Genomic DNA, 21,772 nt, shown 5'->3' on the forward strand with positions numbered 1-21,772 from the left:
TGATAACACTCACACTGAGATTAATTACACAAATTAAATTTGAAAACAAAATTTATGATGGATGCGGGAATCGGACCCGCGACCTCTCGCATTCCGCACGAGCGCTCTTCCACTGAACCAACCGTCCGAGTGATCGCGAGTATTCGGACGGAACCCGAGAGGCACTACATTGGTTAAAACAACAATTTGAAAATACAGATCATAAGTCCGGAATATAAAATAACGGAAGAAGTAAAATAGACCCTATAGATGGAGCCACAACCTGTGAATTAAACAAGACCAAGATAAACGTTCGATAAGTCAGTCGGACGGTTGGCTCAGTTGGTAAGAGCAATCGGACGGAACCCAAGAGGTGCCGGTCTCAGTCCCGCATCGTTCATAAATTTTTGTACAAATTAAACCTGTATAATTGATCCTAGTGGTGTTATTTAAAACAAAACAACGAGAAAGTTGAATTTTTAATATAGAGTAATTATTAATCAACTCGTTCTTATCGCTTTCACGTGGATGGGAAAATCTCCAATTTCCACTTTAATCTTCTGATATACATTAATCTTTCTCTATCAAGTATCAACAATAAATAATTTAACTTTAAGATACATTATATAAAAATTATTCATATGTAAAGAAATAATAATCGAATTCTTTCTTTTAAAAGATCTTTGATTTTTTATGATTGTTATTATATATTTTTACTAGCTGATGCCCGCGACTTCGTCCACGTAGATAAAGACTTTAAAAGTAGCAAGTTTGGAATTAAAGATTATCCCCCTTATTCATAATAGTCTGCTAACTTAAAGCATTGCTAATTCTCACTCTGTCTTCTTCTATTGACCTAAGTCAGAATGAGAAAAAACACTCCTTAGCGGCTGTTTAAAGTTAGCGGACCATTATAAATAAGGGGGATGTCATGTCCTATTCCAGTTCCGGTTGCGTTTTCGCTCCCGTTCCCAACATATTATATGAATCATATTTCGAGGAAGATTGCTATGGCAAACTAAACCTACTATTGGTATAGTTATAGCTCGTCGACGGAACTTTCAGTTATTCACAAATCCCGCGGGAACCATGGATATTTCCGGGGTAAAATGTAGCCTATGTCTTTCCTCAAGCTCTAGTCTATCGCTTCACCAAATTTTATCAAAATCGGTTCAGTAGCTCCGGCGTAAAAGCGTAACAAAGAAACATACATTCACATTTATAATATTTGTAGGGATTATATCGTTGGTTGTACAATACATTTTATAGCTGTGGCAGTAGGTATTAAAATTTTGATGGACAAGATAAGTAAGGCTTTTTATATGTTAGGATCGTTTTGGTCAGAACGTACACATATTATTGTTAATAAAACCTTTCCTAGTAAGGGGTTTTAGGGTGAAAGCTGATGAAAAATATATGAAGTATAATATGAGTATTTCCCGGAGAGATAAGAGGCGATATTTGGGCTTCGCAATATCCGTGTTTCATTTCGTTTTATATTCCTCTAAGCAACAATATGAGATCTAGTTACAACAACTCTATATCCATACATATAAATAGAAGATATATAAGAACTGATAAAGTCTATATTAATTTTGGGTTCAATCAAGGATCCTGTGTTTCGATTTATATTCCTCTCAACAACAATATGAGAATCTAACTCGAACAATTATTTTATTATATAACACATTAAATAGATAAACAACTAAAGGTTTTTATTTTCATGAGAAGTGCACTGATAAAGTGTTTACTTTAGTTAAGTCGTTATTTAAGTTATTTTCCATTCTTTCTTGAAAGCATTATGACTAGAAGGAATATGTTTATTATCCTCATTTATCTGAACATCCCTAGTTTGTCACCGGTTTTGTAATTCTACTGTCAATGGAACCAATGTAACTAAATGACCGGTTAAAGTTATTTTTGTGAAAACAATTAAATAATAAATTAAATATTATAATGACTCTTCAGAATTATTCATTATATAATATATTCATTCACATTTAATTATTTGGTTTATTTTTGGGTATTTTAATGGGTATCTAATGGGTATTTTTTCTCAACTGCACTATTATAGGTTGTAGGTACTTTATTTGTGCGAAGCAAAATAGGCTGTGTAACAATATGGATATCTGAAAATTTATCGAAGTAGGCGTTATCCAAATGTTTTGAGTTTAATAAGTGTTAATTCCGCCAATATTTGTCAAGATTTTGGCGAGTCAACATGTCCTGAGGATGTCTCGTGTAGAGGCGAAACACGTGTCGAATGGTTTAAAGAAAAAAATTGGCCGAATTAACACTAAAGAAAACTTAAAAAAATTAGATAACTATGGATATCAATTTTGACTTTATTTTCTTATCTTCTCAGACTATTATACTGTTCTAATTTGGCTATAGTTATCTAAACAAGTAAGACATAGTCCTCCGTACACAAACATTAGTCTTTCAGAGATCTTTCTTCGAGAATATCATTGGCTTGTTATTGGAGAAGAAGGGCGTTTGTGCTGTATTAATAATGTCAACCTAACCTAACCTTATCCTTCGCCAGCAGCAACTGTCGTACCACAACCATGTCTGCCAGAAGCAGCACGCGAGTCACGGCGCCTAGTAGACCTCGAGCTGCCGTCACCATGCCGGCTCCATCAGTCCCCGCGCACACCCTCTCTATTGAACGACCTGAAAATAATACAATATACATCGTGTTTATATTGAATTCCCGTTAAAGTCTAATCTATAGCTAAAAAGAAAAAGAAAAGTCCAAGAATCTAAGTGATCGGATAGTGTGGGACTAGATTATGATTTTTCATAGCAATAGCAATGACATTATTGTATATTTCATTAAAAAGAGCACAAAAAAAGAAAGCTTGGAGAGTTTCTTGCGTCGCTTCTTCTCTCTCAGAGCGCATTTGTCTCCGAAGCGGTGGTGGTATCTAGTATGTTAGAAATGATTACAAAAAAAATTCAAAAGGAATCAATTTTCTAAAAATAAATCCCTTTTATACCTTTAATGTGCAATCATTATTGAGTTTCGGTCTGAACATTACCGCAGCTAGTGAGAATATTGGGCTAATGAGACTGAAAACCATAATGCCTTCGGGCTATTTAATTATAAATTTTATTGAATGATACTATACATTGTAACTAAATTAAAAATAAAGCCCGCTGAGTTTCTTGCACCCGTTCTTCTCAGTTCTGAGGCATACTATTTCGAATGAGTGGTAGTTTTTGATGTTAAATAAGTGATTTTTAAACCTTATTGGAATAAAAATGGTAGAATTCGAATAAGTCTTAAAGGGTTCAATCAAGGATCCTGAGTGACACTTCATTGTATGAATATTACTTAGAAAGTTTACTAGTGAGAGGCTCCTTTGCATAGGATGACATCCTACGCATGCCTATGTTGTGGTACCACATTTTTAATTACAGCAACTATTAGATGCTTCTGTGCATGGCATCTTGACACTCAATGGTATCTTTAAAATTTTGTAACATACGCTTTGTGTTATTTTACATTGAAATCAATTAAATACGAAGTACTTACTGATGATATGTGATCTCAGTGTCTTTATTATTTACTGTATTAGGTATTATTTTTACAAAGTTTTACTACGCAACCCAATTTAACAATTTTAGTTTTAATTATTAGCAAAGTTTATCAGAACATGGGGCACGTCAATGTCACACATTGTCCGAGACTGGCTCGAGTATGCCCACTTGGACGTAGTATTAGTTGCCGCACTTTGCGACTACGCCTGCGGTATCTAGTTGGAGCGCAGCGTGGACCAATCCTTAATTTAAGATTACAGCACTAAACATTTAAATTTTTTTATTATCATATTAAATCCTTAAAAAGTACAAGTTCAATCTATATGTTATCTATATCTAGTAGAGTTAATAAATTTAAATTTAATTACTTGGTACTTTTAAAATGTGTGCACAAAACATTTATTTTATTTCTCTGGAATATGATGTGTTGTTATTTAGTAAATAGCTTAATTATATATGCAAAATAAAATAATCTTCGAAACTGTCTTTTTTATGAAAATAAGGGTCGAGGCGAGCAGGACGTTCAGCTGATGGTAATTGATACGCCCTGCCCATTACAAATTACAATGCAGTGCCACTCAAGATTCTTGAAAAACCCCAAAAATTCTGAGCGGCACTACAACAGCACTCGTCACCTTGAGACATAAGATGTTGAGTCTTATTCGCCCAGTAATTTCACTAGCTACGGCGCCCTTCAGACTGAAACACAGTTATGCTTACATATTACTGCTTCACGGCAGAAATAGGCGCCGTTGTGGTACCCATAATCCAGCTGGCATCCTGTGCAAAGGAGCCACTGGTAAAAAAGTTATTCTGACAGTAAAGTCTTGGCAGAGAAATACGTTTTATTATTCACATATCAAGGCCGATATTCGTACAAAATAAATAGTCCCCAAGATAGCCCGGCCATTTAATTAAAGTAGGTAATAAGAGAGGTGTAATTTATTGCAACATCTTGGTAACAAAGGCGACGAAGGGACTATTCATTTCGTTATTAAATTCCTGTCTGTAACTCTGTCAATTTATCACTTTAAAGGAACTTTCGAGTTTCGAGTGAAAGTTAAATAACAACAACGATGTTAATATATTTTCTGTAATGACAGTTCTGTTTTTATAGTATACTAGCCGTTCCCGCCGGCGAATTTTAAAAGAAAATAAATTAAATTTTATTCATCTTATTACAAATACAATAAAAAACTAAGTAGCCATAAACCTTCTAGGATAAATTTCGTATAGAATGGTGGTAGTTTCATGTCGATACGATCACTGGTTACGGCTTGAAAGAGCCTCAAACAAAGACCATTTTCATTATTATATCTATCTAATATATATAAATTACGTGACACGTTGTTTGTCCGCGACGGACTCCTAAACTAATGAACGGATTTAAATGGGGATTACTTCATGGAGTCCGGTTTAGTCCAACTTGAGAGATAGGATAGTTTTTATTTTTATTTCCAATATTTGTTTTGTATGGACATATTTTCTGAGAGAGAATTTATTGACGCACTGTTTGACAGTTCTGCTGTGAAACAATTTCATTATAACAACAACGAGCATATGTTACGAAATAATTCTTGATGTTTTGAAATATTATTGGCAAATTCCTATAAAACAGTATTTTTTTACTATCTACAGAACAACGTCTGACGGGTCTGCTAGTATATATATATATCTCTATACGGATAGAAAATCTCGCAGCATTATTTTTTGTGCTCTTTTTAATAAAATACGAGTTACACATAGCCAACCGTTTGAAATCCACATCTTATATTAATATATTTTGGTATGTTTGTTCAACCCACCAATTGCATGTTATGAAAATAGCTTAAGATGTTACTTTTTGAAATCTTAACAATTCGTTTAGTATTTTTAAATTATTTGCCTCACTTCTTGGATGAAATATACAAAAAATTCAAAAAACACCCGAATGACAAATTTTCCATAAAGTTGGCTGAGTGGTCAAAGCGCTGGGGCGTATCCTGAGAGGTGGGGCTTGAATCCCGCGTCGTCCATAAATTTTGGTAAGTGATATTTGAGTTTTTACATTGCCTCATAATAAAACTCTACCTACTATGAACATACATGACTGACTGTTGCTTCTCAATATATTCTTGATAATGTAATGTATGTTCATAAGCTCATTGAGGAATTTGCTAGAAACTGTGACAATCATAATGTTAGCACGAGGAACAAACATAAACTTGTTATGCCTACGACTCGGTTAAGTCGAGTTAGTACGTCTTTCATTGGGCGATATATATTCTTTTACCATATGATCCCAGAAAATGTACAAAACAAATGTGTTACGAAATTTCAAAGAATTGTTAAGAAACGTTTGTGTGGGAAAGGTTATTACAACATAAACTACCACAGACTGGGAATGAAGCGGACACCCTCAGGCTCTTTAAATATAAATGTTTATTGTACGATATTACATTGCGATACATATTTTGATAAAAAAACCGCTGAGTTTCTTGCGTCCGTTCTTCTCAGGTCTGAGGCAGTCTATTTTGAATGGGTGGTAGTATATGACATTCAATAAGTGATTTCGAATCCTATTTTGTATAAAAATATTTGAATTTAAATTTGAGACTGTGTCTATTTAAATTAGATATATTTTAAAACGAATGTAAAATCTGTGATCCTCCTGTCAATTAGTGTTCGGTTTCCTTGCGGTTTTGCAGCATATTCGTTTGGGTTGAAAACGTGAAAACCGAGGTCTGACGTAATCCGCTTAATCCAGGCTTAGAGGGATACAATGCGACGCTATTTGTAACAACTAAAACATTACTTGTGACCGAAATAATCACTCGATATCCGCGTAATTTCCCGTATTTTCAAATAGTAATTTTAATTCCTTGCTTATGATGAAGTGGAAAATCTTCTGATCAGACTGGCATGACAAACACACGCAGTCTAAACAGCAAATATTATGTATCCACTAAGGAAGTTGCGAGATATTCCCAATACAAGTGCTGAGACAACTTACTGGGAAGTCTCAACCACTAAAATGTAATAACGTGTATTTCCTAAATATAACAAGAAATAACAGTTAAAGTTTAAAATATGTTTATAAATTATACCATGTACATACAGGTAGCAAACACATCTAAACTAGTGATAACTGTGTTTTAACTGTTAGGCGTCCCCAAGTTATGAGACATGAAGGGAAAGTGCCTTAAATATCGTAGATAGGGTATTTTACTGAAAGAAGACTTTATGTTATTTTTAAAAGTTAGTAATTCTGCATTCAAAGTTTTTCTAAAAATTACTTGCCGCGTCTGGGATTCGAACTGACTTAAATGTAAAAAAAAACACCCCACACAGGTGGGAAACTGTTTACAAAAAAAAATTGTGTACTTTATTACGTTATTTGTTAAAGTATAAATAACATGGAAAACGAACGAAATTAATTCAAAATGCAAAAATACTTCAGAGTTTGGTATTTTCCTTCGCAGCCATTTGTATTATACGTCAAAATTAGTTCTCTGGACACTCGCGGGTGGCGCTTCGAATAGGCACAAAAAATTTGCTGTCAAACATAAGGAACAACCTGTCCAGTGGTATTTATACAGGTCAGTGATACCAGACATAATTGCACAGTCAAATCAAATTCTTAAAATGAAATAAAATAAAAATATTGTCTAAATACAAAATTTAAATAAAAATAAAAACATAACTTCTATGAATGGGAAGAATATCTACTGATAAGTATAAAGTAGAATATTTTTTAAATGAAAACCTGTTCAGACACGTTGGGTACTTTTGGTATGAACATGCTTTACCACCACGCAAAAGATATTAAAGAATTAATACTTATATCTTAGATAATTTATACGTCTAGATAGAGTCCCTTGCTCTTAGACAACCCATAAAGACAGGCCAGGAATATTAGTTTAGTGTGCGTGACAAGCTACGTCTTACACTCGCGATTGTATGACACTTTGTGTTAGTGTGCGTGAATTGCTCAAAATAGAGATTAGTTCTAAAGTTTATTTTTTTCGACGCTTTCACAGCTGTCATAGTCTATCTAAAATGATGAAGGTGCTAAATTTGTTGATAGAACTACAAAATAAAATAAAAATAAAGTAACGGTTAAAATTTTATTTATTTTATTTTATTTGGGACACAAAACAATTACACACTAGATAAGTACATTAGAGCAAGAAATAACATAAGTAGTACTTACTACCTACGACAATGTCCACGGGTTACTATATAAGTGTTACATTACAAGAAAGAAAAGTAGACTCTAATAACGCAGTTATCAAGAGATTATTACAAACAAATGTTGCTTACAATATTATTATGATGTTACATATAAGTCTCCAATGAGAATATTTAATTTGAGAATTATTGTAGTTTTATTTAATTTATTTATTTCATGCAATACAGCGTAAATAATAAAAAATACTCGCGTAAATAATTCTTAAAACTCAAAAATAATGTTAACAGTTAATTTGTGAAGCTAAAAAGTTTTCACTTGTGATTGGGTTAATTACTGCAACATCCTAGTAAGTGATGACCTGAACAACAACAAACTTTCACACAAGGAGTATATACGTTACTTCTTTGAAGGTATATAACATGCGAGACTGACCGGAAAACAACTCTAAAGAAACATTCTCCTAGGGTTTGGTCGTCTGATATTGCGATTCCAACATCTTCTAGTTATTTTTTTATGACAATAAGGGATGAGACGAGCAGGACTTCAGTTGATGGTAATTGATACGCTCTGCCCATTACAATGCAGTGCCGCTCAGGATTCTTGAAAAAACACAAAAAAGAGCGGTAATATAATTGCGCTCGTCGCCCTGAGACATAAGCTGTTAAGTCTCATTTGCCCAGTAATTTCACTAGCTACGACGCCCTTCAGACCGAAACACAGTAATGTATTACTTCTTCTGATTTTATTATTCTTGAATCGAACCACATTAAAATGAAATAGGCAGTATGTGTCAAGATTCATTATCAAATAATATGATTATCAAACAATTTGTTGTTTTTTTTTTAAAGTGACAAACCTCAATGGGATTAATTACAAAGCTAGCACAAATTACTTTGCCGCTCTATGTGAAAAAGGTTTAATTATAAAATCATTTCTTTGATTCAACAGAACTTACGGCTTGCATTAAATAATATATATATATATATATATATATATATATATATATATATATACTAGCTGACCCGACAGACGTTGTTCCGTAGATAATAAAAAACAAAATATTTTTTAGGAATTTGCTAATAATATTTCAAAACATCAAGAATTATTTCGTAAAAAAATATTCCTGTTGTTCACAGCGGAACTGTGATCTCTACAATAGTAATAATATATATATATTATATGGAACATATGGAGTAATAATATATATATCCATAAAAAACATCATAATGGTAGTATTTTATTGGATCTTTATATAAGTTACATGTGCAATTCATTGTTCAAAAATCGTTTTAAATCAAAACGATAAAATCACACCACAGGGCTTCAAAACGGTTTATTAAAGTTTCAAAAATTATCATAATTTATGTTTAAAACATTTACTTTTGCAATTGCTTTTTCTGTTACACCTTCTTCCCACGCTAAAATGTTTTAATATCATATACTAAGTGTGCGCGCGAGTTCGTTCAAGTAAATTAGAGTACATTTATATTTTTTTTCTGACAGTAAGGGACGAGACGAGCAGGACATGTAGTTAATGTTAATTGATACGCCCTGCCCAATGCAACGCCGCTGATGATTCTTGAAAAACCCAAAAATTTCTTTGCACTCGTCTCCTAACTTGTTAAGTCTCGTTTGCCCATTAATTTTACTAGCTACGGCACCCTTCTGACCGAAAAACAAAAAAAAATTGACATTACTGCGTCACGGCAGAAAAAGGCGCCGTTGTGGTACCCACAAGTTCTCCGGCTTCCTGTCCTTCCTGTAAAGGAGCCTCCCACTGTCTAGCAAAAAGTTACACAAATATTGAATCCAAGATGACGAGCGTTAGGTCACATTCAAAACCCCGAAATAAAGTCATCATCACGCATAGAAGTATTGAACTTATAGCACTGTTATAACAATATTTATTACGAGACAAGCTAGGTACTCTGTATAAAATAAAAAAATAGTTTACAAAAACTAAAAAACACGCTTAGGTTGAAAAGATAATGGTTCAAATTTAAAATGAACATTAATTCCTGTCTTATCAACGACACATGAAAAAATTATATAAGTAAACAAAAATCTTATGTTGCCAATTGAAAAATTATGGAATAATTTTATCAAAATAATGTATTGTCATCGGTCCTCGATAAATCTTCGAAGTTTGAACGAAATTTAGCCGTTTAAAGTGGGTTGAAATCGCGCCCAAATGAGTCGGTTACAAACAAACATACACACAGGTGAAGCTAATAAAAATCATGTAATAAATACGATTTTCCTATGAGGAAAAATTTCACAAAAGCTACTGATCATATCATGATGTGACTATGAGACGATGCGGAATAATTCTTAGATTGCTATCGGCTTATTTGTTGGATTCCATTGACCCTTTGTAATTTTTATTAAGATTTAGTTTTGTGTACCTTTTATTAGGGAAAAGATTTTAAGGCGTGTTGAGCCCTTATATTTGTGGGTATTAAAAGGGACTGAGGTGAAATTAACTAGATTAAATTAAAATAAACATTAGTAACAAATAAAAACAAATATAAATTTATAATGCCTACTACTCGGCTAAGTCGAGTTAGTAAGTCTAGTAAGTATATCTTAGAAAATGTGTGTTAAATAAAGGTTACTATAACATAAATGACTTTCACAATGATACTACAGATTGGGAATGGAGCGACCAATTAAGCTATTCTATGAAAAAAAAAAGCAGCGTGAGTTTCTTGCGCCCTTCTTTCTCAGGTCTGAGGCATACTTTTTCGAATGGGCGATAGTTTCTGACTTTCATTATGTGATACCATATCTTATTTTCAATAAAAATATTTGAATTCGTAAGTATCATTTATTTGACCTAAATGATTAAATTAATATTGATTGATTGACTGGTACCGGTCTTAGGGTAAAATCGACTCGCACCGGCTATGGGAGTGCGGTCAGCTACCAAGTAGAAGAAAATTTACCAGTAAGTAATTTATACGCAGTTATATATAAAATATTATTTATTTTATGGATAAATAACAAAAAAATGTGTGGTTTTTTGAAAACACAATGCATATGATTTTTTTTCACAAAATAACATACTATTAATATCATAATACATACATAAAAACTGAAGAAAAAATATTATGTATAACCTTTTCATAAAATAAAAATATAATGAAATAAAAAAGTTTTGTCAGGTGTGGGGTTGGAACCTACACTAACTCTCGGGAACCGGAGCTGAAATCTGACCTCGAAGTGACAGCACTACTGCTGTATGTCGTATTCTCTCTCTTTCTCTCTTCGACTGCTAATTAGTGGTGGTGCGACCAGTTCCATTCCATGGTCGCGTGCGAGCTGGTCGTGGCACCAAACATATAGACCAAACCTATAGAGGTGTTTATATTTGATGGTACTCGTAGCAGCGAATGATTGCGCCACCATGGTGTCCTGGTGGAATATAGCCCTTATGCACTAAGATTGGGTTACACCGAACTGTGGCCAATAATTATTTGATTAAGTTTCTTAAATTATTCTGCCAAATATCCTTACCATAACCTAAATAATTATAATTTATGCAAAAAGCGAATACTTATTTTAAACTTAACATCTTTATTTATAAAAGTTTAAAATTTATGAGTGATTTAAGAGAGAGGCTTTCATAAGCAACGCTTGGCGAGTTCCACTTCAAATATTACTTGCTAGATAAAATTTTTGCTAAGGTTCACGAACTTTTTGAACTTGAATGGGAACGCTTAGCACTCAAGTTGACTATTAAGTTCAAGTTATTGTTAAGTTAGCCCTATTTTGCATTCATAAATTATTAACATTAAATATAATTTTCTTGGAAATTAAAATAGAGAAAAACAATCTTAAAAGTTATTTTTCAATGACTAGAACAGTCTTAAGATAGTTTTGAATTCATATAACAAATAAAGCTAAGATATGGTCTATGTAATGGGAGTTGGGAGTCATATCGAAGGGTTCCAGGGCTGATGCAATCCATCCTGTGGTTAAGTGATGCACACGTATCGGCAAGTGTCCTTATTCAAATGCAAATATTTTTATTCTAATGTAATTATTTTTTTTATGTTTTATTTATTTATTTCCTAAGAGTTCCGTTACTTTGTCATGGATCCCAGTATATCTTTTCCAATAAAAGAAGAATCATCGAAATCGTATTCGTAAATTTGTCGCGACATACTTATTATAAATTAAAAGGGTGTTTTTATTTGTTGTTTGGGTTTGTCATGGATGCCATTGACAAATCTAAACCAAATTGGACCACACGCGAAGCACCAGCTTTCAATTAAAAAAAGAATTAACAAAATCGGTTCATCCAGTCTGAGGTAACAAACATTTAAAAAACATACCGGCGAACTGAGAACCTTCTTTTGAAGTTCTTCTTTTTGAAGTCAGTTAAAAAGTTGATACTTATTATATAAACACGTTATACAGTTTTACATCGTTTTATGGCACCCATAATATAGGCTACACCTTGTTTGAGGCGAGATAATTTGTGTGAAAGTGCTTCAGTGTTATATTATATTTAGAAGACAAAGCCTGTATCAGATTGAATTCGGTAAGGGTGGTATAGATTTGCCGCAGTCTACGTCAATACTGCAGCGTTTTGCAGATACAAGTATACACGGGGACACAGGACAATTGAACGTATTCAGTCGTGGATACGTTTAACATTGTGTGTATTTACTATGCATTAACTAATGGGAGATGTTTAATTGGGTTTGTGACCATGTTATATTAATAGTAAAGATTTGTTACTTCCTGGCTATCCTGAAAACACTAACTATACTCTGAAGTGGAATTATAAAGAACTATATAATTTAACTTACTTTACGAGAAGTCTTAGCCTGATATCTATATAGCGTACGTACTTATATTCCAAGATCATACACATATTCCACCTTCGCACGACACGCCACAAGTTAGGATAACTTCCCCATCATCTGGATGTGTGGCGGTCCTCCACAGTGCGGTTTTCAAGGAGCTTTCTTCCTCGTACTACAAAGCTCTGGAATGAGCTTCCTTGTGCGGTGTTTCCGGGACGATACGACATGGGTACCTCCAAAAAAGCGCGTACGCCTTCCTTAAAGGCCGGCAAGGCTCTTGTGATTCCTCTGGTATAATATATACTTGCTAATACTTAACTGGAGCGAGAATCGTTTATTGAAATAATGGCAACCTATGCTTGCGGCCATGTTTTTACTTAAATTTTTTTCAAAATTATCAACAATAATGTACCTGTTTACACCTGGCAACCTGTTGACATAATTTCTTATAAAATGACGTACAATTTATAAAAAAAACATATAGGTCCAATTTACATCAAATTACAGAGGCTATTTTTTACAGGCAATATATCGCAAAATCATTGCATACCTGCATTATACTAGGCTTACATTCAGCTAAGTTTTACGTAAGTATACTCTTAGTACGCTTTATAGATCTCAGCCTTAGTGTAATATATTTATTTATTAAACAAAATGAGGTACTTACATATTATTGTTAAATTGTAGACCCACTTAGAGATTGCCACAGCTTGCAAAAGAGATACTAGTTAGAAGCAGAAGAAACGAAAAAGAAGAGGGGCAAGATATTATAAGATCCAGCAAGCTGTAACAGTCAACTAGCTGGTTCTAGTACAATGAACAAATAACACACAATTAGAGCTAACTTAAAAAATAAAATCAAAAAAACCTAATAATAAAACTTTCAAAAACCCAAATAAGAATAAAATAAAATACTTACTTAAAAGATACTAAACTATTTCGTCACTATATTGTGATAGAAAGTGGTCCTTTAGCTTTTTTTTGAATTTAGGAAAACTATCACCTACTATATCAATGTCGAGAACTTTATATACTGCGAGAATAAATACCATGTTATGCAGCGTGTAATTGTAATCCCAGTATTATCTCATCCTGAGTCAAACTTATTTCGTTATACGGGCATATCTATAGAGCAGAGCTTTTAGTGAAAATCTCGAAACTATTAAAACATTCATCAAGAAAATGGTGGTCAATTTAAATGCGACTTCCAGGCAAATTTTCGCAGATTTAAGATTTCGTTTGGAGATGTCTTCCTGCCAATGTATAATATTTTAAAAGGTAATAAAACTCTATACTTTTATTACTAGCTTAAGACAAAATAACAGAGGCTGAATTTTGTTTATCTAATTATTTAAAGAAGACAATCAAGTTTTATTCGATTCAACAGTTATAATTAGTAGGTACATTAAAATTACTAAAAAATTAGGTCCACTAGTCCACCTACATAAATAAATTAATAAATTAAATCATGGTCTCCAAAGACATGATTATGAATTTATCCCCATTTTTATTTATGAAATTATCTTACTCTGATGACCTGTCGTATTCTGGAGAGTATACAGACTCGTTAATAATTCGCATAATGTAGACTTTTGCTTCATCGCGAGATGGACGTCTTATTATTTCAGACAGAGACTAATCTTCGTCTTCTGTTGGGATATTATGCGTATATAACTCAACTGCACGTAATGAGCATACAAAATTTAAGACAATTTAATTCCTCATGTAGATATTACCTAGTCATAGTTATACAATCCGATTTCGAGGACTGTGTAGCATCTACGAGTGTTTCTACAGGTCACATAGCGCATGAAATCAGCTGTTGACAATGCACAGAATAATTCCGCTGAAGTTTTAGACTTGTTAAAATCAGCGGGCCTACCATGAACTCTTAATGAGATTCAATTATTTTTTTTATGTTTTATTTATTTATTTCCGAAGAGTAAATAAATAAATAATTATATTGACAACCTAAAATGAACTGCTTTGCTATTTCGTACCACGAAGTGATTAGAGCAATCTAATTTAGGTTGACGTCAAATCAACTAATTAAATGGCAATGATGTCAATTGAATGTCAAAAATGATGTCAATTGAATCGCAAACTGATTTGTTCGTTCATTCATTCGTACCATGAGGTAATATTTCAACCTAAACTGGATAGCTTATGTGTCAAAGTGAGCGATTCGAAAAAAGTTTCTATTTCCTTAAAGGAAAGTGAATCGTGGTGTTAATAACTTTTAAAAAATAGTGAAAACATACAGAAAAGGAAAATTTTATTAATGAAAGATGAGATGACAATACATTATTGAACTTTTGTATAGCAAAATACTGAAAATAAATACCGAAAATGAAAATACTAAAGACAAGGCACTAAGGGCCCGGGCCTGTTTGCAAGAACGAATTAAAAAAAATGTACTCTGTGCTCCTGTCAAATCAAACATCAATGGAGGTGCGTTCATAACTCGTTATTTTTATGAAAACAACTAAGCAAACATTTAATTTGTTATTCAAAGAACTATATTTATTTATATTACTATTATTTAATAAGTACAGAAAAGGGCTTAATAGTTTATAATTCAACGCTATACAGCGCAATTTAAAATGTATTTTTAGTATTTTCTATGCAAAAATCATATAAAATCATATCATTTTAGGTTTCGAAACGCAACGCATATGGTTCGAGTAAGAGAGACAAACTTATGCAACGACTGTACAGCGTGAACTCTTTCTCACACCGCGGACCACAGACAAATTAATTTCGTTCATTCTATATAAGCGATCCAAACACCATATAGTAAAAGTCACTTCATGGTACGAATTTTAGCGATTCAGTTTAGATACCTAAACTGAACTGCATCGGAATCGCATCGCTTAATAAAAGTTCATGGTAGGCCCGCAGATCTTATTAGAAATTGTGTGGAATAGACCACCTTCCCGTTTCCCAGCACCGAGACCGGCTATTACGAGAGGCAAAGAGCGATTTGTTACCATTGGACACGATGAAAAGTTTCTGCATTTGTAATTTATTTATTGTTTGATTTTAGTGATATACTCGCTACATTTAATTTTTTTTCTTTACCTGACATATAATTACATCTAAATATCCAAAAAGGAGTTAGAGAATCAATAAAATATTATCAAGTATATAGTATCCCTTACTATTGAATGATATATATTATACGTATTCTTTAAAAAAAGAGTGTCTTATTGCGTCAATTCCATTTTGGAATACTTCTATTTTTCGATCGATATTTCTATCGAAAAAAACAAACATATCGAATGGCGGTTAATGTTAACAAATTTAAATGACTATTAATTAAATTCCCGCAGAATATTTCACAAAATTATTTCTTACCATTTTGCATATCATGAAAGCGAGAAGTGGAAAGCTGACCTCTAAAATACAGTTATTATCACTTTTGATACATTGTCTTAATGGAAAAGGAGGACAAACGAGCGTACGGGTCACCTGGCGTTAAGTGATAACAGCTTAGCTCACATTCTCTTGCAACACCAGAAGAATCACAGGAGCTTTTTTTGAAGGTACCCCCATGTCGTATAGTCCCAGAAAACACCGCACAAGGAAGTTCATTCCACAGATTTGTTGTACGTGGAAGAAAGCTCCTTGAAAACGCACTGTGGAGGACCGCCACACATCCAGATGGTGGGGATGATATCCTAATTTGTGGTGAATCAGTTTTCATAAAACATCTAATATAATATTGTAATAAAAACTAAAAGGTGTCACGCTCTGAAGAGTGGGCAAGTCAAACTTATATTCAACTGTTTCTCTTTAAGCTCTACAATCTTAACAACATCTTTAACTACAGAAAAGCACCGGTACTAAAAATATTTTAGTACTGAGAAGTCTTATAATGTGTTATGAGTGCGGTGTCAAGTTGTAGTGAGAGTAATTTATCAGACGAGTCGTGAAGGTTGAGTGTGTTTGGGTAAAGTGTAGTAACTTTAAACCGCACCTGCGGCTTGTAAATTGGGTAGCTGAGAATATAGGGATAACTTTGAATTTGACTTTTTAATAGATTTTGAGATTTACGGTAGACGTGAATTACATGTTTATAGATAGTAAACGATTTATTATTAGTTACCAACTTACCAGTTTGAACGAAATCTGGCCGTTTAAAGTGGGTCAAAATCGCGCCCAAATGACTCGGTTACAAACAAACATACATACAGGTGAAGCTAATCAAAAGGTCATCAAAACCATCTTTATATATTTACTGGTGTAAATAAAACAGGTATTCATTACAACAAATCAGATCACGTAACTTAATAAACATCTTAGTAAGTACAATTTTCTCTCGTACCCATGTTAGCTTTTTAGAAATTTTCTCGCCGAACCTTGATAGATGTGTACACAGGCTTAACAAGTCGTGATGCTGCATAATTTACCAACAATAAGGAAACTCTCGTGAATATTTTAAAAGTTTTCATTATTTTTTAATTAAATTAACCTGTAGAATGAATATAAAAGGTATAATAGATAACATAAATTATCAATTAGGTTCTGAATTAGAAGATGTTAATAAAGCATAAAAAAGATTTCTAATAAATAATATTATTTCATGACATTAAGGGACGAGACGATCAGGACAATCAACTGATGCTAATTTATACGCCCTGCCTATCACAATGCAGTGCCACTCAGGATTCATGCAAAACCCAAAAAATCTGAGAAACAAACGTCGAGAAACATATGCGGGCAGAGTATTTTTGGCGCTTCATAGCGTCCACGCAGACGACGTCGCGGGCATCAGTTAGTAATACAATATTTTAATATTTCGACTACCCCGAATCTTGCAGGTTTCATAATATGATGACACTTGAGGACAGGCGCAAGGTTCTGGATCTCTCTTTCCTTCATAACATAGTTCATGGTAGGATCGACAGTACAGAGCTAACTGAACTATTCATACAATTACGAGTGCCGTCAGTTCGCACTAGACTAGGAAGGTTAAATTTTGAGTAATTCACAAACACACACACATTCACACACACATACACTCACTTACACACACACACACACACACAAACACGCACTCTCACCAAACCACACACGCACAAATATCATGTCTTATTATAAATTTTGTAAATCCGTTATTAGATGTAAGTCCTACAAAATAGTATTATTATAACTGAATTTAAGTTCTGTGGATTATGTGATATTTTAAATAAATAAATATGTCGATATGCATATACGATGTGAAATGTTTATCTTGTATCTTTTCTCAGAATTACTGTGTTTTTGCCCAGTATTTATATAGAACAATCCAATAAATATACAAGCCAAATTTAAATAACTTGCCTAGCTTACAAGCAAAAAGGATTTTATTTAGTGGCTGGCCGAACATAATTTCACATACTGCTGACTTTCAATGCAACAGGCCTGTGTTTGACGCACGAAATCTGTGTTTTTACTTATCTATACGAATTTTATGAATATTTCTGCCGTGAAGCAGTAATATGTAAGCATTATTGTGTTCGGTCTGAAGGGCGCCGTAGCTGGTGAAATTACTGGGCAAATAAGACTTAACATCGTATGTCTGGAGGTGACGAACGCTATTGTATTGCCGCTCAGAATTTCTGTGTTTTTCAATAATCCTGAGCGGCAGGGCGTATCAAATACCTTCAACTGAACGCCTTGCTCGTCTCGTCCCTTAATTTTATAAAAAAAAGTTTCTGTCGTTCTGTATAAATACAATTTTACTTAACCCAGATTCTTTGATCGATTTTTCATTATTATTATAATAATAAGCATCACAACAGAACACCTTTACATCAAACAATAATACTAAAAATATAAATCGTAGTTAATTTACTAATAATAATATCTTAGTGACGCTTGTTTTGCACGTCGTATCAAGCGACGTTGTGACGTCATCGATGTCAAGTCTAAAGATAATATTGTATGCGGGTAGTAGTAAGATCAGTCATTGTCAAAAATTAAAAAACATGTGTTGGGGAAAAATTAAAATATGGATAATTGTCGCATTATTTATCGATATCGATGAGTATGATATGAAATAATATTATTATCGATAAATGCATTCATAACTATTGTGCTAGCTGCAATCCCATAAACATCGGGAATTCTGTTTGCATGCTGTTAGAATTTAAAGTTATCTTAAATTTATAAAACTTTATAATTATTTACTAACACTTATAAGTAGAAATAAAGAAATATGCACTTTCGGCCGAGTTGTCACACCAATGCTACTTCAATTTCCGAGAGTTAAGAAAATGTTTTAACACTATTCTAGCATTTTACCAAACATTTTATACGAAATCTTGAACATAACTACAATTACATACATAATATGTTTATAACGTCATCCTTTTGAATAGGACATCAGTTATCCTGATAAGAATATATTAATTAATAAATTGAGAGATGTTTTTATGAAAATAAGGGACGAGACGAGCAGGACGTTCAGCTGATGGTAATTGATACGTCCTGCCAATTTCAATGCAGTAGCGCTCAGGATTCTTGAAAAACCCCAAAAATTGTGAGCGGCACTACAACTGCGCTCGTCACTTTGACACATAAAATGTTAAGTCTCATTCGCACAGTAATTTCACTAGCTACGGCGCCCTTCAGACAGAAACACAGTAATGCTTATACATTACTGCTTCACGGCAGTAATTGGCGCCGTTGTGGTACCCATAATCTAGCCGGCATCCTATGCAAAGGAGCCTCCCACTGGTAAACTGCGAGACCTACTGAAAATAAAAATCCTTAGAAGTACCTTTAATATAGTCGCAGTACAAAGTAATTCAATTAATTACATTTATTTACATATGACAATTTATACAATGAACGAGCGCGGGGTTATTAATTAATATGGAAAACCAACGTTTGCCGGGTCAGCACTTCTATATTATATTATTAAAGTTGACTGGACAACGAACGAATAAATTAAATAAAATTCTCGTATATATCGTTGACAGTGAAATATTAAAAACAGTCACACAGATTACGTTATACGAAAATACCTCTCGGGACACGAAAATGAAAATGTTACCGAGAGAAAACTACGCCAACAAGCTTTCCATTAGCTTTATACTAGTGACTACAGATAGAAAAATCTTTCTAATACGAACACAACACGTGCACACGGACGAGTAAAAAAAGAAGGACTCCGCGGCGTGATATTAGCAAGTTAAGCACCGTTATGCTAGTGTGTGTGCGGCTACGGGGGATACTAGTTGCACAATTTTTTCTCCCTTAAATAATCATATATAGCCACAAATACTTATATAGTATCGTTTTTACACTTTTTCACAACGCACGACGGCATTTTTAAAATATTTTATTGAGACGCAAACTGATCTGTCACAGACGATGACAATTCTCATAATGGCCGCCTATCGGCCTGTAGTTGTGTTAGTGTGTGCTTGGGGCTATGTATTTACACGTTAATCGGCTTGTTTTGGCGCTACAGTGTTTTGTAGGGTGGACACGGAGTCCTTTTTTTTACTAGTCCGTGCACGTGCATAAATAACTTGAGACGTTCGTAGTTATAGTGGTACAATAAGTGACATGGGATTATATAAGAGGGGGCAAACGGGCAAGAGTGATGGGAAGTGGTAAGGTAACCAATGGACATCCACAACAACAGGGGTCAAGAGATGCGTTGCCACCCCTTAAGCTCTTTTCTTGATGGTCCCTGAGTGGTATCAGTTCGGAAAAACAGCAGCCGGTAATTGATTCCACAAAGTGGGTGAACGAGGCTAAAATTTCTTGCACACCACTCGGTTGTGGAATGCCAGACGACAACGTGATACGGGTGGTTTTTAGCACTTTAACGTAATGTCCGGTGGTAGAATCCATTGATGATTGGTGGTAGAAGATGCAGAGAGAACCCCATCTTTACGTAACGCCAAAGAATCAATCCGATTGGAGATGACTTGATCGTCGATGATTCGTGCCACTCTTCGTTGTATGCAGCCAAACAACAAATACGACACTGGAACTAGTCTGTATAGTAAACATTTAGAAAAACAAACCATGTATCAGTTGGTATTTACTCTTAGAGTCCACTGGAGGTAAGTTCTAGAAGTACCGGGCAAACGGGCTAGAAGCTCCCGTTTCCAAAGCATCGGTGGCGTAATAGAAGTAACCGTTGCCTCTCACTGTTGTGCTCTCGGTTCGATCCTTGCGTGCACTAAGTTATTTGCGTTTGATGTTGTTACAAGAGCGTGGGCCGAGTGGGCAATCTCTTCCATAAAAAAAGGTAGTGAGTGAAAAAACCAACCGCCCATGGACATCCGCAAGAGGTCCAGAGAATTTTTGCCGGTATTTAAAGCTCTTACGTTGAAGAAGAAGTAGTATCGGTTTGGGGTAGTGCAGCCGGTATTTGATTTTTTTTAATAAAATAAGGGACGAGACCAACATGACGTTTAGCTGATGGTAATTGATACGCCCTGCCCATTAAAATGCAGTGCCGCTCAGGATAATTGAAAAACCCAAAAATTCTGAGAGGCACTACAACTGCTACTCACCTTGAGACATGAGTTATCAAGTCTTATTTGCCCAGTAATTCCACTAGCTACGGTGCTCTTTCGACCGAAACCCAGTAATGCTCACACATTACTGCTTCACGGCAGAAAATAGGCGCCGTTGTGGTACCCATAATCAGCCGGCATCATGTGCAAAGGAGCCTCCCATTGGTAAAAACAATGTGGCTGTGTGGGCTAAAAAGTTTCTTGCAAAACGCGCAGTTGCGGAATGCCAGACAGCAACATGATGCTAGCGATCCCCATGATATATACGGTAGAAACACAGAGATCCCAAATCTCTACGCACCGTCAAACCATAAGCCGATGGGAGGTTACTTGATCGTCGATGAGTGGAGCTTTGTACCTGGTCAAACGAAATAAATTGGTAGTGGGGAGCTATTGCCCAGAGGTGAGAACAGTACTGCATGTGAGTCCGGATTTGCACCTTATGTAGAGCAGGCCTTAAGGCCACCGGCTTTAAGAGAAGTTCTTTCTCGCCTTAAGTAGCTACTAAAAGAATCTTCACAATTTCGGAAAGATATACCTCTCCAAGTGTCGTTAATAATGATGAACGGAGATAAACAATTCGATGGATACGAACTGGCATAGAGGAATCTCGACTTTGTCGTATCTAGCTTGTGCACCTACCTGCTACAATGTTCGAGAACATTTGAGAATAATCCTTATGAATTATAAATATAGTTCCTCCTTTATACATAGTGAAAAAGTGCAATTTATTCTTTGGG

The 21,772-nt window shown here is 34.3% G+C and overlaps 1 protein-coding gene across 4 annotated transcripts in view; it reads right to left on the bottom strand.

Annotated features, from left to right (window-relative positions):
* LOC126966312 (alpha-catulin) overlaps positions 1-21,772 on the bottom strand; it is a 124,581-nt gene that overhangs the window by 24,886 nt on the left and 77,923 nt on the right. For all 4 annotated transcript variants that reach the window (XM_050810288.1, XM_050810286.1, XM_050810290.1 and 1 more), the window contains exon 3: positions 2,510-2,652. In XM_050810288.1, coding sequence (XP_050666245.1) covers positions 2,510-2,652 — 143 coding nt within the window. The remainder of the gene's footprint in view (positions 1-2,509; positions 2,653-21,772) is intronic.

The sequence above is a fragment of the Leptidea sinapis genome, chromosome 10 (genome assembly GCF_905404315.1).
Source record: "Leptidea sinapis chromosome 10, ilLepSina1.1, whole genome shotgun sequence".
NCBI lineage: Eukaryota > Metazoa > Arthropoda > Insecta > Lepidoptera > Pieridae > Leptidea > Leptidea sinapis.